This window comes from Calonectris borealis, chromosome 21, assembly GCF_964195595.1.
Source record: "Calonectris borealis chromosome 21, bCalBor7.hap1.2, whole genome shotgun sequence".
In the NCBI taxonomy this organism is placed as follows: domain Eukaryota; kingdom Metazoa; phylum Chordata; class Aves; order Procellariiformes; family Procellariidae; genus Calonectris; species Calonectris borealis.
This window is the reverse complement of record NC_134332.1, coordinates 7,875,532-7,903,447: the sequence shown is the minus strand read 5'-3', so window position 1 is coordinate 7,903,447 and position 27,916 is coordinate 7,875,532. Positions and strand designations below refer to the sequence as shown.

The following is a 27,916-nucleotide window of genomic DNA, read 5'->3' as shown; positions in this document are numbered from 1 at the left end:
AGGCATCAATCCAGACAGACAGCACAAGGAAATATATTTTAGAAAATCAAAAAGTATTTTAAATGGCCAAATTGTAGAACAAACCATTCTGGCAACACAGCTGGTGCTCTTGTCAGTCTGTAGGCTAAAAAATAAGAAGAGAACCTGTAAGAAAAATAAAAACAACCTAGGAATAGCTAATCAGGTTAGAAGAGATGTTTTGGCTGCAAGGATTTTGAGGGCTGTAGAGAAAAATAGAATAAGATTAGAAAATGTTTGTCCATCCTGTATGACAGATGTGGGAGAAGATGTAATCATTTGTTACTTCTCTTTTTTGCTCTGAAAACAGCAGCAGCAATGAGCTGGCAGGCACAGTGAAATGCAGTTAGCAAAAGTAATGGGAGTTGAAAGTTTGACCTTTTGTGATGGAAATTTCATATGAAAAAAGGGTCTTTTGATAATTCCTCTATCCAATCAGATATGGGAGATGTCTTGATCCTGTTTCTTCATTTGCATGCTGACTGATCTCATTTGAAAACCCAATCATTCAGAAATATTGGGACATCAACAGAAATGTTACAAGCAAGGAGCTGTTTTATCTGAAAGGTCTGCAGGATGTCATCTCTTGTTTTTCACTCCAGTGGCCTGATCTCTTCTTCATGATTCCATGTTTTTATTGGCAGGATAAGTTGAACATATTGAAATGCAAATAGTCCTTTCCACATTGAACCAAAGTATAGGAGGTTTTTTCGGTATGATTGATTGTATCCAGGGCACTTCAAAAGCAACAAAGAAAATATTTGCTGCAGTGCCTCTGATTTCTTGACATTGCCAAGTTCTGACGTTTCCTGTTAGCAATCATTGGCAGAAAGTGATTCCTGGGTCTGCGTCTCACCTCTGCTTTTTCCCCATGTAAGGCCCACGTTGATGCAGCTCTCTGTTTCTGGGACCAGTACGTGAGGTCATTTAGTTTGCCTACACACACACACACTTTGTTGTTATCCCAGGTGCTAAGTGTCATAAATGTATTTAACGGATTTTACCAAATTGCAGATGTGTATAATCAACAGTGGTATAATTCAAAGCCTACGAAGATCACATGTTGGCTTTCAATTGAGTGTATAACTATCCAGATGATTATCTGGCTAGTCAGATTTCAGATCCTAGGCACTGCCCACTTAGGTGAGTTTAGGATCAACTTTATCTCCCAGACAATTTAACCTTTCTATTTTCTAGAACAGGCAATCCAATTTCCATTTTACTCAACCACACAGTGGGTTAATGGCAAGTTTTCCTGCTGTGTAACTGATGTCATTATCCCTTATTTTGGAGACTGCCTATTAAACTAATGTCTTAAGCCAAAGTTTTGCATTACTTAACCCAGAAGCTAGGGACAAACTAACAATATATAGTAGTTCTGAATAAAGGAAATTATTTAAAATAATTCTTTTTCTGGCATACTGCCTTTTTAACATCAGGGTCAAGCTATACAAGAAATCTTTTTTCTTTAGTATCCCAAGATTTTTTTTCCCACCTGTTTCTCCACCTGGACAACCCCCAGCCTGCTAATCTGACTGCTGTCCTGGGAAATGGGACATTCAGCTCCTTCTCTCTGGGGCTTCTTAGGCTTGCTCTGCTTTTTAGAAAAAAGTAAGTATTCATTGAATGTAAGTCTCTTGCCTCCCTGGTGAACACCTGCATTGGACTGCAAAGATATTCTGCTTTTATGGTTTGATGTAATTCTTTATGCAAAACAGAACAATTCCAACAGGAGGGCAGAGGTGGATTTTCTTACTTTAGTGTTGTGGTGCTTGGCTGGGAGATGGTTCATAACTGGAATGTCAAAGTGAAGCTGGCACGTTTTGAAGAGTTATCCTGAGCCATCAGGTGTTGGCTGCCCCTACTTAACAAAACCTTTCTTAAAACTAGTGTGGTTTTGTGCAGAGTTTTGCTTCTGGCAGACCAGCACACCCTCTTGTTTCTCTGGAGTGGGCAGATTTGGAGAGGGGATTTCATGCTCTGGGCTGTAGGGTGGAGCACATGAGGAGAAGAGGCACATACCAGGGCGTCAGTGAGGGCACGCCGCGGGACTGCTTTCCAAAGCCAAATCCTGGAGAGAACGGGTGCGAGGAAAGGGATGAACCAGATTATAAGCTTTACATAATAGGATATTTTGAAAGTCATTTGGTTGGTGTTTGTACAACACTTGGAAATGTAAAGCTCTAAATTAGACAGGAGGTCAAGATTTACCACAGTGTTCCTCAGGCGGGTGACAATATACCTCATTAGGTATAAGTTCACAGTCTTCATCACTGAGCTACAGAAATAGCATATTTACCCAGCTTGTTCTTTATTCAATGGATTTCAGGGTCTAACCACAAGTTAGTGCATGTGTTTGTGATGTTTATCTGATAGTACCTAATTTCTTCAGCAATACATGTACTTCTATATATCGGTTGGGAATTTCATTGCTAGAAGAACGTGCCTGTTTTTGACTGAGGACAGGAGTAACTTGACTGATAGACCTCTTCAAATCAAGAGAATCCATTTCATCAGATCCTAAGGCCTGTCAGCTGCGGGGGGAGTGCTTTGTAAAACAGCAGAAATGGTAAATTCTCCCATTCCTTGTGTAATAAACTGAAGTTGTTGGTATGACTAGCTAGCACGACTCAGCAGCTCTCTGAATTACACATTGAGCATTCTCCCAGATGGGAAATCAACCTCAACCTCCTTCATCTCTCATGTATTTTAGAATATTGAACCACGTAAGTTAAAACACAATGTATTATTCTTGATAACCACAGCGATCTAGCTCCTCCCTGCTGGATTTTTTTACATACACTTCCCTCTCCACCTTCTTCTTTTGCTCCTCAGTATTAAAAAAAAAATGCAGCTTAGTGTACCAATATTTTCTCTGCAGTGAAGTCTGCATAGAATATTAGTGTCCAAAAAGTTGTAAAACAAAAGACTATCATATGTTGCACCTTTTAATCATGTAATTGCTGAGTGACATTTAACTCTGAGGCTTTAAGTTACTCCTTTGTCAGCCAGCCTTCTCCTTCTGCCCCTCTCCTTCCTCCCTCCTCCTGAAGCAACCTGCTTTTGCAGAGTAGTGCTTTAACTACACTGAAGTTTGGCTGGGCTTCTACATATTACAGCAGCAACACGGAAGCAAACAATTGAAGTATTTGAGAACAATGAAATATGTATGGCTATCTGTGACAGCCCTATAAAGCAGAGCAATTAGCCGCGTAATCCGAGAAAGCCAAAGCAACCGGCAGCCCACGGTTCCCTATTAGTTAAATGCTTTTTGTACGTCCTCATCCCATCAAATCAACTAACACTTCCTTTAATTGGTTCATGAATTATACAGCTTGGCTGCATTATAATTTAATCACCAGTAAACATTCCTGGGGCCCGCTGTAAAGTGTATAGCGCTCATTAATTCCTTAATTTCAGCAGATGGAAGGGGAGATCGGATGAACGGTGGCAGTACAGAGCGCCTTGGGCAATGGAAGAAGGAAAAAAAGGTGGGGGGCCGTTTAGGTTTTTTAAGGGCTGTCAGAAACTCAATCTGTGAGCTGTCAGCAGCTTGGACCCGTTTCCCCCCGCCTCCCCCTGCCTTCACCCCACCTACTGCTGCAAGTGACTGACGGATTCATATGGAGGCTTGTCAACCCGTCTTTAAACATCAAGCCAGCGGGTAAACCAAGCCCAATGTAAATTAATTCTTGTCTTACGGGCCCCCCTTTCTCTGTCCCCATGAATATTTCATGGCAGGCAGCATAAATATTAATTCTAATAGCTCTGCACAGTGGTTATTATTTCTGTTTTATGACAAATATTCATAAAATATTCAGGACCCTTTTTTAGAACATTTACACACTTGATTGTGAAATTTTCCAGCTTCCTGGGGACACAGTAAACATATTGGGGTTCTCTTGATGGACTTTTTTCTCTCTTAATTAATACTACGCCACATTAATATTTAATCAGATTTAGTTTTCTTTTCCCCAGAAGTGAACCCTATTACATTTGAGGATTTATTTGACAGTATTTAAACAGGGAATTTTTATTCCCTATTATGAAATTGGTTTCCTTTGACACATATATAAAATGACACATTATAATCCATTCTTTTATTCCCTCCCCTTGCCCCCAAATCATACACTTTTTTGGTGTCAGTTCTTTTATTTATTTTATTATATATACCAAATACCCTACCAACAACAAAAGTTAGTCTTTAAATGATGGGATGGGGGGAGTTTAATGTAGCATTTTATAGGAACACTTCAGATTAAACATCATTTACTATAAATTTGATTCCATTTATTTAATAAAGAAGAAAAGTATAGGTTTCCTGGTTAGAAGCAGGAGGTACTAGAGAAAAGCTGCAGACAGCTTTGCAGGTAGCAAAGGCATCAGTTATGAGTTTGCTAGTGCTTAACCCTGGAGTTCTTGCTCCACTCAAGATTTGCTTTGCAGAATCTAATTATTGCAGGGGAGGGTTGCAAGCATCTAAGGAAACATGACTGCGTTTGGGGAAGTGGGTTCAGGTTCCTGACCTCGGGCCTCTGGGGCTGCAGAGGCTTTTGATTATCTGAGACTGAGTTTGATTAACCTTGAGGATAGTGGAAATCGTGCCAGCCACATTACTCTAAAGCAGTGCTGGCTGCCATCTTATTCTGTAATTCATAAAGCACCGCTGGAATGAACTCCAGGGGGAATGCAAAGATGCTAGAATAACAGCTGAGAGTAAGAAGGAGGCAAAGAATAAAAATGAGGGGAGAAATGTAAAGCAGTTTTGAATGGAGGTACTAATGCATCCAAGCCACTTATTACATATGGAAGGAGTTAATATTGCCTTCTCAAAAGAAGCTTTAAAAATGCATTGAAGGCCCTAGTATGAAAACATTTGCTCTGTATATGTGTGCTGTTCGCTGTGCTTATGTAACGTTTACACAGCCGGTAGCTCTTCAGACCACTGTCGCGTGGAATGGCTCTCACTGCCAAAAGGCCTGGGGTTCTTCGCTGGTGTAAATCTGCATGACGCCAGTGGAGCTACTTTGCTTTATCCCAGCTCGAGATCCAGCCCATTGTTCTGTAAAACCGACAGACAGTGCTACCCAGCAGGACTGCGCCTCTTCCCCCTGCGTAAGCTGGTGTGGCACCCGCTGAGATGCTGCTGAGATACCAGGCTGATGGGGTGGGATGCGGGAGGGACTCTGCCACCTTGGCTGTCTGGGCTGTTGGAGGCTGAGCACATCTAACTGGTGGGTGGAAAAGATCTAACAGAGTCATTACTCTGCACTGCTGGTGAAGGGAAGGAACATCTGCAGCTACGAAGGCTGTTGTTCATCTCGCTCCCCTGGCCAGAAGCCATGTCCTGGGAATAATGCCCCACTTAGCTGCCTTTTGTAGTTATTCGACAGAAATGCATCCATTTGAAAAGAAAAATCCGGTGTCTGGAAATAGCTTGTCATCACATGAATCATTATAGGAGCTCAATGAGCAAAACACTTGTGCCGATTAACCTGTGTTTTAGTGTTTATGCAATGTATTTTCCCTTATGGCCAAAACCTAGAGGGTGAAATTACTTCCCAAAATAGAATCAAGCATCTTTCATCAGAAGATAAGCCAGAATTTGAAAGACATCAGTGAATAAAACCTCCCAACAGCTCCTTCCATAAATAAGAGATAATCATAATCATTTCATCCATTGCAGAGACATGCAGAAGCGGTATTTAGGGTAGGAAATGAATTAAGATCCATGTCCAGTCAGTAGCGCAGCCTCAGAAGATCATTTGTAGTCTGGTTACCCATGGGCAAAGTACCTGGTTGGTAGCTGCATTGAGAGAAACCTGAACAAGACTGGGGAAAAGGTAGATGAGATCTATGTAACCAGTTTAATTTTTAAGAGGGGATTTGGGGATGCAGAATGTAATTATGGAAATATAATGTGCTCAGGATCCAGTGGCTGGGCCCCTGGTTCTTGAGAAGAGGCTTAGCCAAGGTTTCAGGTTCAAGGTGACTTTATACTACGGGAAAGGGAGCATTCTTTAGGGGAACTGATCGATCCAAGTCAGGTATCTCTGGCTAGAAAGTCAATAAAGACAAGATGACCTGGGTTTTAGCTGGGATTAGTCACTGGGATTCAAATCTGAACTTCCTTGTACCTGTCAGCTAGAACCACTAACTTGATTTGCCATGATATTGTGATAATTCAATGGTGCTACCCAAGAAAAAGACCTTTTTGCAATGCAGATTTTTCTTGTATTTTGGCCAAGCCTGCTGTCCCACCCCTGTCTGGCTTGTGATCCCTGTATGATCCAGGAGTTTGTAGAGTTTTATGCATTTTAGAAACTTTTAAAACAAAAAAACATGGTCAATTTTAACAATGGGTCTTACAGCTGAGCCGAATTCAGGACAGTTGCTGGAGATGGTACTTGTCTCTCTGCCAGTTCAGTCCATAATGCCCCCCAAGGCTTTTCCATCCTTTTGCGAGAACTGTGTTGTCTCCTCCGCCTGCTTTGGCTCTGTTTTATGAACCAAAGGGAGGAGCTTGCATTTGTGCCAATGATCACATAAGGATTTTACCTGTGGTAGCCTTTTAGAGAGCTACTGCATCCATACACTTCAACAGCCTCATCTCTTTTTCAGCTTTACATCTCAATTACAAAAATTGTAGCCATTGCATTGCCAGAACTAAGTCCTCCAGGAGAGTTATTTTCCACGGGGAATTGTGCCATAGCATCAGATAACATTGTATTGATATCTCCATATTGAGTAAGATGTTCTGTGCCTTATGAAAGGCTCAATTTTCTAGCCTTGAATTTGACATTTTCTATTTGTCTGCCTGGAAAAGAGGGTTACTTTGCGTCCCTTCCTCTCCTTTCTTCTCTCCTTCCTCGCTCTTTCTATTGCGCTCTCTCTCTTTCACGTTCTCTTTTGCTCTGATTTAGCGGGGGTTCTGTCAACGTTTCCGGCAAAGTTTGCTGTAACTTTGAGATCACACAGGCATCTGATCTTCACATTCTTTTTTTTTTTTTTTAAAGCAGACTGATGTGGTACGTTGTAAACTGCCAGGAGCACTTGCTAATTTAGTAGTTAATGACAGTCACAGAGAGTGTTTTTCTTGCCCCTGGAGAGGTTTTAGACACAGCTGGGGTAGATTTGCCACTATCAATTATGCACAATTTTAAACAAGAATTGGCCAGCAGGGGCCTCTTTTTTTTGCAGAGTGCAGAGCGTGAAGAATGGGAATATGGCAGCTGGTACCTGCCTACAAGGGAGAAGATACATAGGGGTCAAGAAAATAAGGGAAAGATTAATAGCTTACTATTTTTAAAGTTGCAGTTTCAACTCAAAAGTTTAAATGCTACATTAAAAGTGGCGCAGTGTTGTTTGGTGTTGTATTTTTTTTTAATTCAAGCATCCTAACTTTATTGCAGGGGTTGACCTGGCCCTGATATAGCCACAAGCAAGTCAGTAATCTCTGTTTTTAAAAGCCAGCTAGGGAGTCAGGATTCTGTCTCAGATATCACGTTGCAACACTTTTCATCCTTAAATAAAAACAAGATGTGAATTCAATTAGATTTAATGGTATAGGTCAAATTTCACAGACAATAATTTTGCAGAAAGGGCTTGGCTTCGGGCTCCCCTCCACCAATGTCAATCCAGAGCAACTCCAGGTAATGGGAAACGCCAAGGATGAGAATTTGACCTAAGTAAATAGCTCAGGTCTAGAACAGGCAACACCTAGATCCATCTAGGTCAGCCTCATAAAAGAGCTATGTTTAAATTACAGGACCAAAACCAGCGGAAGGCCGTGGCTTACAGGCAGAGCTTTAGTTCTCTTGAGATGTGAAGGCAGCTGGCAAGACAGCGGAGCCATCCTAGAAGGTGACTGTCAGTATGCAGGAGGAGCGTGCTTTAATCTCTAGCTCAGTGATATCAGAATTCAGGCACACTTGCTAGTCTTATGGCAACACTCATCATTTTTCCATTATAGGTGCTTTGAGTCAGTGACATTATATCCACAAAACAGGAAAACCACCACCAAAAAAAATTCTCCTGAGGACAACTCTGAGCACTGTCACTTGTTAATAACTTGGATTAACTAGGTTGGTTGCCATCTGGAACAAATGCAGTTCAGGATTAGATGAATGCTGTAGTGTAGGTCAAAAAACCTTTCTTCACTTATTGTATGGTTGTGACACATTTTTTCCAAAAATGCTGTCTCACGATCAGGTGTGAAATAAAACCTCTGCCACCCGTACTTTTAGCTTCCCCTCTCTCCATTTCCGAAGGGAAGCCATCAGGATGCCCTGGTGACTTCTAGGATCTTAGACGACGCTGTCTGAGTAGTCAGAAGCCAGAAGCGATTGTGCAATACCCTTTTGGAATGCCAGATGGCTGGTAGGAAAATAATGTTATATTCCAGCTGTTAGAGGCCTTATATATTTCATCGTCATCCAAAGGCGACTAGTTCTCATTTGACTAGGTACACAGTGAAGGTGTCATCAACATTATTAATTTGTTGGAATTTAATCTCTCTAATGGATCTGAAAGCTGTAATAGATTAGATAAGCGATGTCAAGTACAGTGAGGAAAAGGCAGGATTCTGACACAAGATTTTTTTTTTCCTTTTAACATTTGTGTTCACAGTTTTGTTATGTGTGAAAGCCAGCTGACAGGACTGGACCTTCTCTCACATCCCTCTCCTGGGAGAGAGAACAAAGGAGAGAGAGGACAGAGCTTTGCTTAAGAATCACTTGGGTTCAGTCCTGCATCTAGCAGCAATGTTGCCACTCAGTGGTAGTTAGGGGGACATTTGTCCTCAGAGACCTGGGCTGAGAGGCTCTACCGAGTTATACCCCACAGAACACCAATTTGTAACTGGATGTCAATGATTTTTGGTTGCCGCTAGGTAGGTGCTGAGCCCGTGATGCGGGAGTGAGGATTCTTGGTGCATCTCCGCCCAGCCCTCCCCAGTGCGCACCTCGCGTTGCTGCTGGTTGACATTATTCACCCGTTGCGGAGCTGAACTAACAGCTTGCCAACTCTGAAAGAGAAGCTGCGCTAGATGCTAATCTAGCAGTATAATGTAGTATACTTTGATATGAGGCTGTGTTTCCTCGCCTCCCTGTCTACCAATTCTGATGACATCTGTTTCATATTTCCCCTTGATAGAAGTTGTGACATATTACAACATACAAAGCCTGACTGATTCCTAAAGGGAGCTTTACAGAGGATGCATTTATGTGAAAAAAATTACGCTTGGAATGTGAAAGGGGCCAAGCTCTGCTTGGAGATGAATCCAGTACTTGTAGGGAGTTGTTCCAGTTACTGCTCTAAATGCTGGATCAAGGTCGCGGTTGCAGCCCTCTATCTTCGAGGATTTCCAAGAGAAATCCAACAAACATGTTACCTGTACAGTTGGAGGGTCAAGTTTGTTATGTGATCGGAGTCACAGTAACCTGAGAGAGGGATACAGGCGAAACATTGCTCAGAAATACCTTGAGGAGCCGAAGGAGATGTATCATATACCCAAAGCTAACACTTCACAGAGAGTGCATACATGTAAATAGGTTTTACTCACGTGAGTAAGCCTCCCGGAGCTGCATAATAGACTGTGTGGTATGTGTCTCCTTCAAAATAATAATAATGCTTTCTAATTGGAAGTATTTTAAGCCTAGATGGTAGTTCTGTCAGTGTTTTTCCTCTTCATCTTTTTTTCCTGCTTCTGAAAGATTTTAAACTGACAGCCCTGGGGAGTGATGTTTTCTTTTATCTATAGGAGATGTACGGTCTGGCAGGGTAAGGCATCCCACCTTCCACTGGAAGGACCATTGGATTAGGAGTTTGTGCTGTTGTATAGTATATTCTGTGTGTGCTGTTACACAATGCATGTGGGGGAAAAAAATCCATATTAGCAGGGATGTCTATACTCTCCCACATCTTCCCCCTGCACTCTTCTTTAATGGTGACACCAGACTGGATAATAAGAAGCATCTTGTATAAAAAAGAAGGGAATCTCAGACAAGGCTTTCAAAGTTCATTTTGTTGGCAGCTTTTTAAGTGGAGTTTTTTAGGCTCTTCTGTTTCAAATACCATAATACTTTTTGAGTTAGTAACTATGAATTACGACAAGCTTTCTTGATATGCCAGGTTATAATCTTTTAGTGGTTTTGTTTATTTTAGAATATAATAGGAAGCCGTATCAATTATCATGACTGTATAAATGTTGTTCCTCTCTACTAGAATATTCATCTTGAGACACATCATCAGATGTTACCTGTTCTGACAATCACGTTTTTGTGCCATTGTTGGGCAACAGAAACAAAGAAAAACAAAATGTTAAGAGTGTAAGGGATAAAAGAGTGTTGAAACTGTTGTTCTTTTCCTGTCTTTGGAATCTCTGAGATCTTGAATGTTTTATTCCTGGCTGTTATTTTGTTACCACAGTGTGAATAGAAGTCATTATCTGTAAACATTTGAAAAGAGAGATGATTTTCATAACTTTAAATCCTACAAAGGATTCTAGTAATCTGCTATGTGCATGCCAAGGTAAAGCTCAGCCTTTCATCTGGTCTGATCCCACCCAGTCAGTGTAAAATGTTCCTTTGGTGAATGTCTAAAGCATACAGTATTTTTTGTGAGAGGCAGACAAAAACAAAAATAGGAAGCCTGGCCTTGACGGCAGCAGCAGGAGAAGGTGTATTATAAAGAAAGATGTATTTACAGCCTTCAGGCCGTGCTCAGTTGGTAAAAGTTTATTTTCATAAGTTTTCAAAGGAAGCCTTATTTTTTATTTTGTTCTGACTTAATCATTGAATGTGATCTTTGTGCAGATCTGCTATAGTCTCCAATAGCTGGGGGACAGGGGACTCATCTGCTCATTCTCAGCAGTCTGTCGAGAATTTTCTGCTGAAGAGCTTTTGAGCTAGTGTATAAAATTAACAGGACCATTATAATGAACCAAAATGCCAAAGAGGAGTCAATATGAGATGGGCACAACAGTTTATATGCAACAGTGTAATGTGACTGGGGTCAATAGTGGTGTATAGTATTTTCTGGTTCTGCATCCTTGATTCAAATCAGGGCTTTTGTGTAACCTGTATGAAATGAGTTGGCAAGTCCCACTCCATCCTCTGGTGAAAAGCTGTTCATAGCATGGAACCCACACCGCTGACACTGAGGGTCTGACTTTTTAAGATGCTGAGCAGCTATGTCATGTTCAGACTCAATGGGAATTGCGGATTTTGATCTTAAAATCAAGCATTAATATTTCCTCTTTAGCAGTCTCAACAGCAAGGCTGATTGTCGAGTGGGTTATGCCGTACTGAGCTGCCTTCTGTGCCCTGGCGCTGCTCTCTGCAGGTCAATGCTGACGGAAGGGACGGGGAATTGTCGGCATTGTAATGTGGCACGTATTAAGTCCTATTACTTATTCTGCTTTTAAGGATGCGGGACAGGAGTGGGAGACAGGAGGACTCACACTGTGGGGCCGTGTGAGAAGGCAAGGGCAAAAGAAGTGGAAGCGGACTAAAACAGCAAGAGGAAAATCCCTTTCATGGGCATGAGTTGTGCAGTGCTGTTATTAGGGAAGAATGCATAATACTGGCAGACAAGCTCTTTTTCTGTCCTTGACAGGAACAGTAGCAATTTTTTATTTACCTTCTGCAGAATGTCATTGTGATTGTATTTGCTAGTTGGGTTGGGAAGCTGGATCCAGAGGAAGTTCAGAGGTAACTGCTGGATTGTGAGCAAGCTATGACAGACTGTGAGATAGGCTGCAGCTGTAATTCAGTCGCTGGTGTCCACAGTGCCCGTTAAGGCCTGTCAGTGCACACAGCACCACACACACTGCATGTCAAAGAGCTTCTGCCTTGATGAGCTTGGAGACTAAACAAGAGGTGAGGAGAAGAACCAGAGAAGAGAGGTCCTGTGCATACGCTAATATTTTCTGATGCTGCAGTTTTGAGTGGTGCTGTCACTTCCACATTTGTGTGTGCCGTTAGTTTGGATAAGGATTAACTCATACTCTGAAGGTCACAAATGATGTTCTCAGGATGTTAATGCACTTAATTGTTGTGTTCTCCATAGGGTATTTTTCTTTAATCTCCCCTATGAATGCATCATGGAACGACTGTCTCAACGGAGGATTGATCCCGTCACTGGGGAAAGGTTAGCACTCATGTCTGATGTTTAACATTTTTCTGCCAGTGAGATGAAAGCACCAGATAGACTTCATAGAAATCTAAGGAAATTCAGGAATATTGTAGTCTTGCTTAGGGATTCCTTAAAAGAGAAGTTAAAACTTTCATAGCTACTCGAGTACCAACCCACCTACCTGCTACAGCAAGCTCCTGTTCCCAGAATAGGGCATTTTAAAATCTTGGAGCCTGAAATCTACAGTAGCAAGTAGCTCAGGCCTAACATTTTAATGGTAACTAAATTGGGTGGTAAAATAATGCTGAGGGAAGATGTCTGAAACCTAGCCTAAATGCAGATGGTTTTCAGACATTCCCATGGGAATTTTGAAGGCTTCCCAGCCGGGGAAAATGGAAAACTTGCATTTTACTTCCCCCAGCTCCTGTGATGGTTCTGTCTGCTGTGAGACACTAATGTATTTCCTGCTCAGTAGAGCAAACTCGTCTGAGTCACTGAGTCACTCTAAGATTGAGTTCTCAAATGTGGCAGTTCATCTCACTGGCAGTCACATCACCTTGTTTCACCAGTGACCTTCAGGTTTACTGTCTTCTCCACCCTTGTTTTTTGGGGAACAAGTAACAATGAAAAATCTTCCTAAATACCTGCTGGAACTGGTGTGGATTTGCAATTTCACTTGTTGGCTGTTTTTATGATTCCCCACACTTATATTTTAAACCACTATTTTACTTTTCTAATGGTTAAATGCATCCTATTGAATCAAAGACAAATACTGAACCCTCAAAGATTAAGGTCATAAATACTGGATTTGTCCCAAAGTGATACATGATTATTCAGACATCTCACTCGAGGTGCAACATTAACTTGTGACAGCAACAGTGATTTGCTGTAACTGTTCTTTCTTTTAGTAATAAGTGATGCAGTTGTTCAGAAGAAATGAACAGTGTGAAGCAAATCATTCACGCATCTTTGCATTTCTTATCATTAGGATTAGCCTGTTCAGTATCTGCTCCAGTTAACACGCTTCCTTCTTCCAAACTCTGGGTTTTATTCCTTCCAAATTCATTGTGAATTGAATTGTTTTAGATGCTGTATCTAATCCTCAGCATTATGATAAACTTGCACCGCTGGCTACAGTGCAGTGAAGAGGGTGGCCTTCAGCTGTACTCTAAATAATCCTAATGTGGAATGAACTCTGCATCCACATCGTTGTACCAGCTGGAGCTGTAATGCAGTTCTGTGCAGAAACACAGAGACTCTGCTTCTCTCCTCCGTTTTGCATCTATCCCAACAGTTTCAGAAAATTTGGCTGTACAGGAAGAGGGATAAACTGGTTTTGTGTTAGAGCACAGGAGACATTTACTCAGAAGTAGAAGTACCATGACAGGAAGTTTAAATACATGTTTGCAAAAGAGTTTTTAGCGGTTGTTGGGAGCCTTTGGCAATGCAGAAACATTGTCAGAGTTCTTTTTGGTGTCAGCTGTCTGGGCAGATTGAGCTGGACGGCGGCACTGCTACAGGACTCTGGTGATGAAAATCCTCTGTCTTGCTGAAGCCTGCTGACTAGTTGAGTGAACCTACGACTGTGAATTCAGGGGAGCCGAATTCTGGCATTTTGGAAATTAGAAATAACCAAAACCTACCTCAGAATGAATTAACCTCTTTTTACCTTCAGCTACTATAAAAAGATGTTAGCAATTATATTCTACCTGGTATCTGCCCAGAAATAGAGACCAAGGTAGAGTACTTGTGTCTTCTTAATTTCTTCCAGTGATCTTTAGTACTAACAGTATTAACCCTACTGGTAGTGGCTTATCAAGAGGAAGCATACCGTCTTTCAAGCTCAAGCTTGTGATGATTTGGAGACTGTGTGAGCGAGGGCTGTGCTTCCACTACCCTTCTGCCGCTTGCTGGAAGCCCTTGGCCACATGCCTGCTAATAGGAAATACTTTCAAAATTTAATATTGGTGATCCCAGCCCTCTTGCTGCACTTTTGAATCGTGGCAGGAAAGTCCCCAATGTCTGAGAGCCTTAAACACATTTTAAGTTACAAGTCCTTCAGCGATGCCTGGACACAGGGCTATGTTTGGGCTCACTGATTCAGTGCAGAGGAGGCACTCAAAGTTTGGCAGTTTTTTCCTGACTCAAGTCCAGCATCAGCATAGCAGTAAACCACAGCAAAGATTTTTAACAGATGCTAAGGTTTAAGGTTAGGCTTTTTTAGATGCTTTTTTAAAGATAGGAATCAAAGATTACAAGTAAAACATGTTTCCTTGGGATTGGATATGGAACAGATCTGGAGAGGCTTCTGACACTGGAGCATTGCGCACGTAATAGGGATTTCTCCACACCTCGTGTGAAGTATATAAACACTAGCAGCACTCTCTCTGTGTCACGTCAAGAGAAACTCTTGGCTTTTCAGTATCCAGGATTCTTGAGAGCAGGAATGACAGATTACTTGCCCTAAAATTTCCAATCATTGTTTTAAAACCCCAACCTAGAGTAGAAAGAGGCACTTCCAAGGAACTGTGATAGGCAAAAACATGGAGTATCTTAGGAAATGGCCCCTGTGTCCTCAACTTGAGCTGAAGCAGTGGCATTTGTATCTCATCTCCAGATACCACACTACATTCAGACCGGCACCCACACCAGAGATCCAAGCCCGTCTCAGGCAGAACCCTAGAGACACGGAAGAAAATATTGAGAAGCGCGTGGAAACCTATTACAGGAATGCCAAGGAACTGGAAGACTTTTATGAAGACGCCTTTCATGTCAATGCTGACCAAGATCCTCACGTTGTCTTTGAGTTTATAGAAAGCTCTATCATTAAGCCCCTTCCATGCAAAAAATTAAAAAGCTTGTAATTAATAAGGATGATTTCTGGAACAGCTGATTTTAAACTTTTCCCTGTAATGTTTGCAGTCCAGTCACTGAAGTGGCAGGGTATCACAGGTGAAGAAGTCAGCCAAGCTGTGTTAAAGTTGAAGCTCACTAAGGCTGAGTGAAGTACAGAGAGTAAGAAATTGTGGGGAAATTTAGGGAAAATTTTTTCTGCTTTTGTTTTGTGATCCAAGGTATGAAGCACTGTGGCTAAGGAAGTTCCTGTGTTTAATTCAAATATCTTTTTCTGATTCTGTGATTCAGTGAATAGTAGTTTTGTCGTAACTATGTAATACCCATGAAGCAATTTGGAGCATTAAAGCTATTAGATGTGTCTGTGTCTTAATTGACTCTGTGCTCTCCACTAAAACTACACACGCACTACCTGTCTGGCTTACTGTCACACTCTGCTGCAAGCAAACACAAAAGCAAATAGAAAAACGAAGCTTGCAGCTCCGCAGTGCGCTTTCCCCAAAGACAACTGCAGTGTTTTGAGGCCAGGGTGCAGAGGTTTTTGCTCCCTTGTTAATTCAGATTGCTTAAAAAGTTCTGACAAAACACTCTGCAGGTGCACTGCCCATCCCCGTCACCCTGTTCTGCAGTCCCGCCCTGTGGCCAGGCAGAAAGACTCAGAACAACTGGAAAAAATATCCAGAGCCATAGAAAACTGGTTGCAGGTTCATCCCTTTCAGAACCCAATTAAGGACATAACGAGCTGCAGGAGCAGATCTATTACTAAATTCTCTTTTCCTCAGTGGCTGCCCTGGCTGAGCTGTGGCTGGGCAGGTCGGTGCCTGGATTTTTTTGCTCTGGCTGGATCTGGCTGCAGTAAATGCTCAGGTAAGTCTTTCTTAACAGGAAAAAGCACAGCACTCTGTTAGCTAGCTCCGACTCCGGAGGCTGGAGTCTGAAATGCACATCCTTAATGCTTCTGTGGAAGGGGTGTGATTTGCTGTTGTGCTTCCAAGGAGCACTGAGTTTGATGCCTCTATTATGTCTCCCTTATTTCTCCCTTGTGTATGAGCGTGAATTCCCCTTGAGCAGGGGATGGGGAGGAGTTTCAACTTTCTCCTGGAAGCCTCTGTATCTGGGAAGATGCAGGAGGGACGTGCCTTGTCCTGTCGGGGAGGGCAGGCCTTCAGGAGCCGTTTGGTTTTAGATGACTTCTCTGATCCTATTGCTGTAAATAAGTTTGGGTCTTTGTTACTGCCTTTAATCGTGTGTGTCTAGGTCTATATGGAGTGCTGTAGGGATGCGCATGCCAAATTCCATCGTCACACCTGTAGCGTAAATTCAGGTGGGAAGACCCTGGTTATCCAGATGGCTATGGGGATATTGTATCATTTTGGGAGAGGTTAGGGTCAGAATTTTCAATACCTCTGAGGGGTTTGGTGAATGGGAATTGGACTTTCTAGCCTTGAGGGCAGCTTTAAAAAAATCTCAAAATGAATGTCTTTGAAATCTAAGAAAGCCAAATCCTCTGGCACCAGCAACACAAGCCGAGTCCTCTGTGCCTCTTGCGCTGAGAAATTCCAGCTCGTAGTGCCCGGCTGAGGGGTGGCTGCTCCCACGGCACAGGGCCCAACCGTAAACCCTTGTGTAAAACTGGGCAAGGGCATTTATAACAGTTCTACCTGTTATGAATGTGCTGTTTGGTAACCTACTTGGGCAGCTGTTTTTTATGCTATTGCTATAAAGATATGCTGTAGCATTCATGCATAATTGGGAGCCCTTCTATTAATAATACATGGGAAGCTCATCTTGCTAATATCACCTTCATCTGAGTGTTCCTACTAAATATTTTGATAGATGAAATGGATAGAGAGTGTATTTAAATACTGTTTGTACTGCAGCTAGGGTACAAAAGGGACAGTGCATCTTTAATTAGACAGGTACATCTGCTTAATTAATTTAGCTGTAAAGCCCTTTTTCCTCTTCATTCTTTCATCTATATGCGGATGCTATATTAGTTCCGCTCCGCTGGTTCCATAGAAACTGAGAAAAAGAGCTCGTCTCATTGAGATGCGCTTGGCATGTCTGGGTACGGAGTCTCAGGTCAATGGTCAACCCCCAAGGGTTTGCAGCAGGCCTGAAGTGCAGAACGTAAGGGTTAGCAGAACATGCTAATACTCGTGTAGAACTCTCCCTCAGAAACAACTAAAACAATTGACATTCATTTAATTACTGTAAACGAAACAGCCCCCTGCATCACTTTGCATAGTAAAGCCTGTTAATACCAAAAAGGTTCAGTGGGTGGAAGGAGGAATTAGGCTTTTATAATTGGAATGCAACACTTGAAAACCAATTTGGTAACTACGCTTGATTTTATTAGCATCTTATCTGGCAAAACAAATGTTGAGTGATGAGAAAAACAAGGTAAAGAGGAGGTGGTAAGAACGCAGCAGGGACCAGACGTTGCTTATTGTGCAGCCTGCCCCGTTCTGAAATGGACATCTTTTATCATTCCGCTTTCCGAAGACGCTTTGCAGAGAGGGCTGCTTGGAGGTTGTGCTACACCCTATATATTATGCTGTTAATTATGTAGTTCAGCAACAAGATGAGTATGTCCAGCTGTTCCACAAACTTTCGTCTCCACCTGCTCCAAACAGATCCTTCAGTGCACTATGGTGGAAGGATGCTTGAACACCCCGTAAGGCTTGGGTGATGGTGCCAGCCCAAAAACCTTAAACATAGCTGTTTTTGCCACCATCCATTCACAAGGTGCTGTAGAAGCTGCGGGGCTGTAATGAAGGAAGGGCCAGCAAGGCGTCCGTACAGGTCCTTAAGATTTGGTTTAAAGCAAAGACGGGCTTGGCAGGTACCTGTGCCTCAGCTCTGCTTCCCACAGGGGCAGCTGGAGCTGAATTGATCTTAAGCGGGAGCGAGCTGTGGTTACGACCCTGTAACTGCCCATCTGTGTCGCAGTTGCCAAAGCTGAACCTGAAAGGCGACTCTTGCCTTGTCATACGTACTTCATACAGAAAATTGTCTATTCCCCTCTACCAGCAGGCTCTCCTGGGTTATTCTCCTGTTTGATTCTACGGAAGAAAAGAAAAGGTGATGTCAGGCCCCTTTCATCAAAGAAAGTTGCTTCTTTAGTAGAATTGTTTTCTGGAGCTGGAGTGCTGCCACGCGGCGGTTCGGGAGGCCAGGGAAAAGAGGGGTTGAACCCGTGCTGGCGAGGAGAAGGGAATGGCTGAAGGGCACTGTCAGACCCCAGGTCCTCTCCCAGGCTCGCTGTTCTGTGACAGTGGCCATAGTGAGATTTTTATCATTAAGCTTCTTTTTTTTTTGAAGTGTGAAGTCTTATGGTGAAGGACTGAGTGTTTAACTACACTGCTCTTTCTTGCCACTCTCAGCTCTTGGTACCCCATGTTCCTCCCAGGAATTCAGTCCCTTAAAATACAGACATTACAAACAAGTACTTTACTTATTTATTTAGAATAAAAAAGGAGCAGGATTACAATGCTACTGTCGCAGTATACAAAACATTCATCCAGGTCTGCTTCACGTTTACAAAATGTGCCATATACACAGCATCAGTATTCACAGCAACTTTGTCAGACCCTTCCATGGACTAAGTCTCAAAGGAAAAATCCAGAAACTAAAGATAAAAACTCGCTTTTCGTTCAGCCTGGTGACCGCGTGGTCGGCCAGCTACAACACTCGCACCCCAGAATGGAATTAAAGTAGCATGAAGAGATCAACTAGATTAGCGGAGCAATTAAATTAAACTCTCCTCTGCACAGTTTCATTTGGATGGCTCTTGGGTTTTCCCTTTCCAGGGCTGGTCTCCTAGTTTCGTGTTAAATAAGAACGCTGCAGGGCTGGCACAGCCCTATAACTCCTGCTGTAGGCTCTCGGCAATGCGCGAGTCCTGCGATGAAGGTGCTCCAAACATTAGCATTTGGGTTGATTCAGCCACAGCCTAGGACAGCACAGGGAATTACTCCACTTTCTGCCCCCAACAGTGGTGTAGTTAACGCCAGTAAGTGCCCCATGTACCGGCTGCATTGCAACAATGAAAACAATCATCCACAGGCAGCTGTGATGCTCCTGAGGTCACTACCCGGATCATGACAGAGCAGCAGGAGTTCCAGGTCTTTCGAGTGAAGAGTGCTAAAAACTGAGTTAGCACTAAAAAACAGTGACAGAAGAAGAATATTCCAGCTGACACCAAGGGTCTGGGAACGTCTCCAGTGTAAAGTGAGAGTTAGAACCCAGTACAGCCAAAGATTAGCACAGACAGAAATTAAAGTGAGAGTACGTGTACCAGGCCCTCCTCCGTTAGAAGTGAAAGCTAAAGCTCTGTGGGCATTGCTGTACGCACATGCTAACCTCTACGAGTCGTGAAAAACTATCCTGCATCGAGACTGCCTAGAGAAGGCTCGACTCCACCTTGTTAAGATTCCTGCACCTTCGACAGGTAGGACAGGACTCCAGATGAATAGAGCCACGCTCAAGTTGTCCTTAACCCACACGGAGGGGATGAAAGCAGCTTTCCAGCCTGGTATTTACCAGCAGAGCTATAAACTAGCGGGCATCTCCACGCTGACATTTGTACCAGCTCTGGTTAAAGAATAAACCCTACCCACTTTGACGTACCTCTGGAGTATAACCAGCGTAATTTGTGCGTTTACAGGCCTGATACAGAAGGCTTCAAAAGGGAATACAAGAGGGGGATGAGGACAGACGTACTGTATCTACGTTGAGCATTTCACCTTTATTTACTGAGAACCCATAAACACCTTCTGCCATTTAATTTAGATGTTTACTATAACTCTGTTTACTATAACTCTGACTTTTGCCACGACTACCAACACTTTGAGGCTAAGGCTGCTATTGCCCTTACTTCCAGCTGCAAAAATATGAACTAGTGCTCTGCAGTAACAAATTTTGAAGTTTATTATATTGTTAAGTGTTGGACTGCTACTAACTACACACTTTAATGTGACTGCCAGAAAGAATTCAATAAGGAGCATGAACTAGGTTGTAAAATGCCAACAAGCACTTTACCATGACTGACGGTAGGAAGCAGGCACCTGGTGGTCTCTCACTGACATACCCAGCTCCACTCATGCAGAAAGGCAGACGAGAGAGAATGAAGAGGAGCCTTCCTCTTCCTGCAGCCACCGTCCTGCCCCCCTGAAGATAATCTATCGGTAGACACCTCTAACTGGCCTTGCATCCGTCTCGTGCGCTAAGTTTAGATGTCAAAAGAGCAAGAGCTTTAGTGATTGACCCCGACCTGCTCCGCGGTGAGGGCTCCGAGGAGCGGGGATGGGCGCTCGTCCTCATTCTCTCTCCGATGCCGTACCTGTAGATGGCAACTGAGACTCCAGCAATTGAGCCTGCAAGGCTACCCAGTTTGTGAAACAGTGGACAGGTAATAAAGGAAGGGCTCTGTATCTGAGAAATAAAAACTTGTACAAATAAGTCTCCTGTAAATGTTAGTTTAGGGCATAACAGCACCAGTGTGATTTGTTAGCCTTTAACTAGGCCTATAAATGTTTGCATTGTCCTTTTATGTCAAGAAACCCTTAATGAGGATAGAATAAATGGTGTTATGCTGCCCATAATCACTGATGATACATTAGCCAGTGGAAAACCTGGTAAGTTTAAGAAAATCAGGGAAATATTTACTGCCTGTATGTATGCATTAGCAACCGTAATACTTCCTCTCTAGGAATATTCAATAGGATTTATAGGATGGGGGAACATACAAAAGGAAAGGATGATTGAATAATGAAGTCCCCACCCCATAGCTGAATTAAGGTAAAAGGCAGCAATGAGTTCCACTGTCACCAACTCCCGTGGGAGGTGTCGTTTGGAGACCCAAGACAGAGTCCTCACGACCCCAAACTTTCACCTTAGTTCAAACAGTGGCATCTAGCACCAAGGCACTAAGAAGCTGTGCAGTCCAGAGCTGTTCCGCTTGGAACTAGCCTGGATTTCTTCATCCCAGCGGAGGAGGGATAAACTCGTTATCAGCATGAGTAGCAAATCTTAAATGCTGTCAGAAGCTGCTTATCAAGGACGATGACACGTTAGGTTCAGACACAGAACACAGCATCTCTGGCTATTAATTCTCAGATGCAACAGCAAATACCACAATCCTTTAAAAAAAAAAAAAAAAGCAGTGCATCAAGAACCGCTTAGTGTCTCTGCTGGAGCGTTGTTCTTCCTCTGGAGATGAGGCACCACGAACAGCCACAGTGTTTACCACCAAATGGTGAAGCGGTTGAGGAGAGCCTTAAACCACTCACTTGTTTGAGATATCTTGCAAAAATTAGGGAATAACTTAGCGAGATAAACTCAGATTTTGCGGGATTTATTGTTTCAATACTTCACTTTGTGTCTCAAAACGGACTGGGCCTTAATATTGGATAGCTCCGCTGTATTAGTTTGAGAAGGCAGCTCTGTTAACGGCAAAATAGCACAAGGATCTGGCAGCAGGAGCTCGTACCTTCCTCACCACTCGCCTTCCCTGTGTGGGATGAAAGCAAGGGTTCTGATCAGGACAACGTGAGGGATAATACATCAAGTGCTGCTGCAGCCCTGCGGGTTGTTACAGTACTCCAACAGGAACGGGACTAACCTCCACGTTCCTAGAACTGCAAGTCATGAGTCCAAGACAGTGAAAAGGTTTCCTGAAGGAAGTCTCAGCTGGTAGCTGGGCGGAAAAATCCAGTAAGATCAGCATCAGAGGTTAAATGTTACTGGTCTGAGGTGTGCTATACTATTCAAGCCTACGCTAGTTAAAAATACGCTTAGGGACCAGTGATGGTTTAAAAAAAAATTAAATCACAATACCTCTTTACCTGTTGTGAATGGGTCAGGGTGAGAAGTGAAAGCTTTGTGCTAAAGGATCTCCACTGGCATGCAGACAAAGCCGACATCACTGGCTTTAAAATTCCATTCTCCCAGCAGTCATAAATCAGGTTAAATAAACTGGCAATGGTATACTGAGTATCTACTGCCTTGAAAGACAAGGAAAATAAACATTAATGCTGCAACATCAACACGAGGTGTACTAGAGCTTCTACATGTCTAAAGCATTAAAACTCAATCCAGGGAAACTCAAGAGAACTGCTAGAAGTAGTCACCAGGAATTAACCTAATGATATCACGCTGAACCTTTTGGTCTGCCAGACTTACACAGTTCAGCAGATCAGGATATTATGGTTTCTACACCAATATCAAAGAAATGTTCTTTGTGCTTTTTTTTAAAAGCACTTACACATGGTTCTGGGGAGCTCTCTCACCTTTTCCATAGCCAGGTGAATTTCTGAATCTGAACACTTACTGATGAACTGGTCAGAACTGCCTGGACAAGGACTTGCAGCTTCCACTTAAAATGTTTTCTCTACCACCGTGACTAAACCGTCTGTTCAGCTCACATTGGAAATCCATGTCCTGTCCTCCCAAGCCCATCAGCACTAGGAAGGAGAAGATAAATGCTGCCCCAGGTACAGTGCCTGGCCTCAAACTACGCACACATTAGGTATCAAGGTTATTCTTTGTTTTACTAGATGCTATCACAATCTACATTTTCTTTCTTTGCAGACACACTGAAGTAATTTCAATTTTCAATGCACAGCAATAAAAAACTAAACATTTCTTTAATACAATTATGGTATCACTTCCAAGGATATTTACAAACAAGGCTAATTATTTTACAGATGAATGTGCTTCTGCTGTTCTAGTCTACTATATTAATATTATGCTCAGTCAAAGCACTATCATGCTTAATGCATGAAACACTGAATAGTAAGGACAGCTGACTTGTTTTAATGTTAGCTGAAAAAAGTTTGCTCCTACTAAAGGTGAAGGAATGTTAAGAAAATATGCATAGTCATTAAATCAAGGAAACTGAAGCCCCAATCCACACATGCATTGCTGAGACTGATACTGTCAGGGCAATTCCTTGATTTCTCAAATAGCTATAGAGGACTTCACACACAATTAGAAGTGTCATGAACCACAGGCAGGGCACCACCACCCCAGTGCCCAGACTGGTACTCTGAAGAATGTAAATACATAAACTTTGGATTGTTTGACAACATGGATTTAAGTTAACAAGACAAACTGTACCAAATAACCATACACATTTTGGAGGTATTATTCCTCTAACACTGCATAGGAAGTTGAAAAGGATTCTCCTGCTCCCCATAGGAACTAGATGCCAAAGAGAGAAAGATGTTTTTTTCTGACAGGACAGTTAGAAGGCAGAATAAATTTCTGGGCTTAGCCATGCTACATCATTGGTGTATTTGTGAATCTCTTGATGAGAAAGTCAGGGTTATACAGAACAGCTTCACCAGACTCTGTGACCACCTGTGGAAACTTTACCTGTAACATCTTAGCCATGGTGGTATTTGGGTTTTGGGTGGTAGTTTTGTTTTGGTTTGGTTTTTTTTTTCACTGTGTTGTTATGAAAAGAGAAATTGTCAGCTGGGAGTGATTACTTGTGTATCAAACTTCTGTAAAACTCGATTTCTGTATGAGAGAGAGACTCAATTCAATTGAAAATAAGGTAAATTGGTAATGTTTTTGGAAACTGAGTTACACTGGAAAAGATTATTCCTGTTGGTAGAGGGTTAAGTGAAACAAAAGGCATATACATTGGCAAAAGCTAGGAAGGAGTTAGAACTTAGTTCAGAATAAGAAAGTGGGGCAAGAGACTTAAGAGCATTGGAAACTATATAAATATTAGTGTTTAATCTAATTGCTATTAGTTTAATAATTATTACATTTTAAAATTATTCTTACTGATCCATATTTGACCCAGGCAGCCAATATTACCCTTCCGACTGCAATACTGTTACAACAGTTAAGAGGCAGTTATTCTTCTAGACTTTAAGTGAAACTAATATAATGGCCAATTTCTTTCATATGGCTGTAACTGGCATACGCTTCACTCTGCAAGAAATTAGAACCACAAATTATTTTGGTAGTTTAATATTCTGCAGCAAGTGCCAGTGCTTGTTAAAAAGCAAATGAGAGCACTACAAGCTGAAGCCTTCTCTACCCACCAAGACCATTCAAGAGGCAGCTCCGCTGTTCCCGTCCTAGCTTTTGGGAAACCCCACAGCTGTTGGGCAGAAAGGACAGTTCACACTGCGTGCTTAAGACTTCAGTTCCTCTTCAGTAAAAGGAGGCATGTCCAGCTGCTGATGCTTCAATGGGGTGCATGTCCAAACCGCTTTATAAACTCGCTCTTCCAGATGTACTCCTGTTTCTGGAGCATGGAACGGGCTCTGGACTTAAGGAGTTTGTAGAACCTCTGATGTTCTATTTACAGAGTCGTGGACAGCATCTTCCCCCTCCAGTAAAGTCTGTATTCCTGCACTCGATATCCTTCCAGACTGAAGGGAGCTTATGCAGTAGAGAAAATACTTTCAATTTTTACATAGCTCTTCTCTAGAACACAGGAGAATCACAGAATGTGCAAGGTCCTTGCAATAACCTCTTGATCCATTCAGGATCTGCAAATAAGAAAACAAGTTGTTCAAAGCTGGAGGTAGAGGTGAGCACAGGAATGATGCCCGAGATGGACAAACTAAATAGTAATCCTGAAACAGTTTGTATATATTCACCACGCAGAATTAACTGAGAGTTCAGAAGGAATCCGACTCCATTTCTGTCTTGAAATGTCTAGTAATGTCAATTTAAATCCCACTTCAGTAGGAGACAAAATTAAGGTGAAACTGTCCATGCTATATCACTACATACTCATCTAAATAGCTAGATAGGAAAAAAATTTAAAGGATCACCATGCCACAAATGTAGTGTTCTCATTTTCTTTACTGAAATTAGATCCTTCACATAATGCAGTCCTCGGTTCCTGTTTCTTTGTCCCGCTCCAATATAAGGAAATTAAGTTTACAGCCTCTCTCTACAGAGATTTAAGTTCTGCAGTTAATCCTCAGTGCTGACTAGAATACCCCCATATTACGGGGAGAGGAAAAGTATCACCTACACTTTAAGACAAACTATTAGAGTACGCCATGATTTTTTTTAAGTGTACCAGTTGGGAAGAAAACAATTTTTTTGCACAGCTTGTTCCTCCTCAAACTCTGAAAACGCAAAGCCAAAAGGTTGACTGGCCCCCACAGCCTGCCATTGTCTCTGAATGATGTACTTATGGCAGCTTTGGGACCTACGCCAGCCAGGTGCCAAGTATTTCTTAACCTGTGCTGGATCAATACAGCTTGCACTGAAATAGAATGTCAAAGACCCGCAGCTCTTGCAGAACTGGATGCTAATATATTCAACTTGAGTATAAACTAACTGTTGGAGCACTCCAGCACAGATTATGTGTTTACCCAGCTCTCATTAAAATGTAGTATTTATAAATTCATTTCTGCAGTTACTATTTTGCAATTAATGTATGCCACTAATGCACGGACAACAACAGGACACCGTGAAATGCAGAGTACTAGTACTTCACGTGATAACTGCCTAAAAGAGAAAAGTCCGTGAAACTAATTCAAGTCATTTGCAGATAAAACTTAAGCATACATAATCCTGCCCCTTTTGGCCACAGGAACAGTTTACCTTCTGGGGTTGGATGCCGTGCAATGCTGTCGTGAAGCAAACACCTCCTGTATACCAAACTCTGACAGGATTGGTAGGTTAGAAAGCACCTGTGAAAGGACAAGCAGTTTTATCAAGAGGCTTGGGGTTTTATTGTTTTGTTTTGTGACCTGCTCCTATGCCCTGACTGGAGGCTGGGTTCTGTTCCCAATAGACCTTGCTTTCTGAGAGTAAGGGCAGTAATGAGCCACGTTAAACACGAAAATTAGTAATTTATTAATTCAGGTAGATGAAACTTCACAAGTGCACCCAATTACATATGGTCACAAAAATGAAAAAGGCCAAAAATCAATATACCATTGAAAAAAGTTTCATCATTGGCCAAAAAATTTTAGCATACAGTAGAAGAGGTGAAAAGCTTGAGGGTTACTGCACAGGGGAAGAACCACGGTGTCTTTAAGGCAATGCCTATCTAGCCAAACTAGCACGTAGTATCTGTTAAGCAAAGGTTTTTCTTTGTGACAGACTACTGACTTGCCAAATCTCCAGGGTCAATCACCATGTACCCGATACATCGATGCTGGAAGATTTCCTTTTCTAGATGTTCCAGAACTTGTCTGACTTCTCAGTGTGGCTGATGCCAATCGTTTTTTGTTAAATTACTTTGTTTTCAAATGCTGAAGTAGCTAGAACAAACCCTCCTTCATGTGCTGTTCCAAAGGATGACTTGTGCTTGATTTTCCCTTGCCTACTTTCTCCCTGCCCCCATCCTCCCCTGCTTGAAGAAAAAAGTTAGATGATCAAAAGCATTTTATTTTAAAAACTGTGTATTGATAAGAGAACCAAATCCAATCTACAATGCCCTTTCTCTCTCAAGGAAAAGGACAGGTAACAGCCAGCAAAAATTGCAATTAACTGCAGCATGGATAACATGCTTCATGACTTTTTATCCAACACTAGGAAGTGTTTTAGGTTAGCTATTTAAGTATGTTTAAATTATCCAGAGGAGGGCAAAAACTCTTTAAGAACCAATTACCTGAGCCAAATATGTCCATTGGAGCAGACTGCCTGTTTGCGATCAGTGAATGGCAGGATCTCTTTACACAAGCTGCAGTGCTCTGGAAAAGTCTGTTTGTTCATTTTCTTTAAGATATGCCCAATCAGCACCTGGGAATACACAGCAGTCAGCATTGTTTACAGCAAGACAGCTGCCTACTGAAAGGTGGAAACGTCTCTCAGGATATTGTGATTTCAGAATATGATACAGGATGCAAAGATCTATGCTCTTCATTGAATTCAAAGAAATAAAAGCATAGGAAACATAATACATTGATAAGTATTAATTTATTCTCATTCTACTGTCATCTCCTAAAGATTTCTGTCCCACAGTAAAGGGAAACAGAACTTAGCAGCAATAGTGTTATGTTAAGCTACTTGCAAATTTAAAAAGAATGAAAAAATTGGTATCACACCACTTTAGAGGATGCCACTGCAATGCTTTCACGTTCTCATGCCTATCACAATGGATGTGCTAAAAAAAAAAATCCCGTTCAGAAATTACCTGGATGCATGTCTTCAGCAGTCATCTTAGAGTATACATAATGTTTATAGTGGAACACTTATGTGATCAAATTTGTCTTTGACATTTCAATAGATATAAACCACATTCCAACGACCTTTAAAATGTGACAGCAAACTAAATAGATAATATAGAATTTTGAAGTCAGCTTTTAATCACTATAAAAAGAAGAATCTTGTTTACAGGATAAGAAAAGCAAGCTCTCAAACCTTCAATTCATAGTAATTGGATGCTAGAAAAACACAGCAGTTCTGCCGGAATACTTTCCTAGTGAATTACTGATGGACACACACACTGTGTGTCCTGCTTGCTTGTAAGTCCAGCAGAGAGACCACCACACCACATCAGTAATGGAAATGCGCGTCCTTCCTCTATCTTTCTGGATGCAATGTAAAGGTTTGTTTTTAGATTTAAGGACTTAGGTACTGAAAAGAACTGTTCTGTGCTCATACAAAGAGGTACAGAGACATTCTTGTCACCGAGTCTTAAGAGCCGGGAGGCTGATGGCAGTGTGTTCCCACTGAAGCTTCCTTTGTCTGATGTCTATATTCAGAAAACTTAATTGCCCAATGCAAGGTTTACTGATCACTTATTTCCTGCCACAAATGCTTACTCTACACATTGCAATAGTCAGGATACTGTCCTTGCAGTTATGCTTTTATTTTGGTAGGGAGTGTTGCAAGTTTGGGAAGAGTTCCTATCGTGGCCAAGCATTCAGTTTTGCTTATTTATTATAGTTCAATAAATGCAAGCATGCCTAAAGGT

At 42.0% G+C, this 27,916-nt stretch overlaps 1 protein-coding gene across 5 annotated transcripts in view; it reads left to right on the top strand.

Annotated features, from left to right (window-relative positions):
- AK8 (adenylate kinase 8) overlaps positions 1 to 15,377 on the top strand; it is a 73,014-nt gene extending 57,637 nt beyond the window's left edge. For 4 of the 5 annotated variants that reach the window (XM_075170619.1, XM_075170617.1, XM_075170621.1 and 1 more), the window contains 2 exons: positions 12,088 to 12,168; positions 14,771 to 15,371. In XM_075170619.1, coding sequence (XP_075026720.1) covers positions 12,088 to 12,168; positions 14,771 to 15,017 — 328 coding nt within the window. In that variant the 3' untranslated portion in view covers positions 15,018 to 15,371. Of the gene's footprint in view, positions 1 to 12,087; positions 12,169 to 14,770 lie in introns of all 5 variants that reach the window. The other variant, XM_075170618.1, reaches the window with a different exon arrangement.
- Positions 15,378 to 27,916: the final 12,539 nt, after the last annotated feature.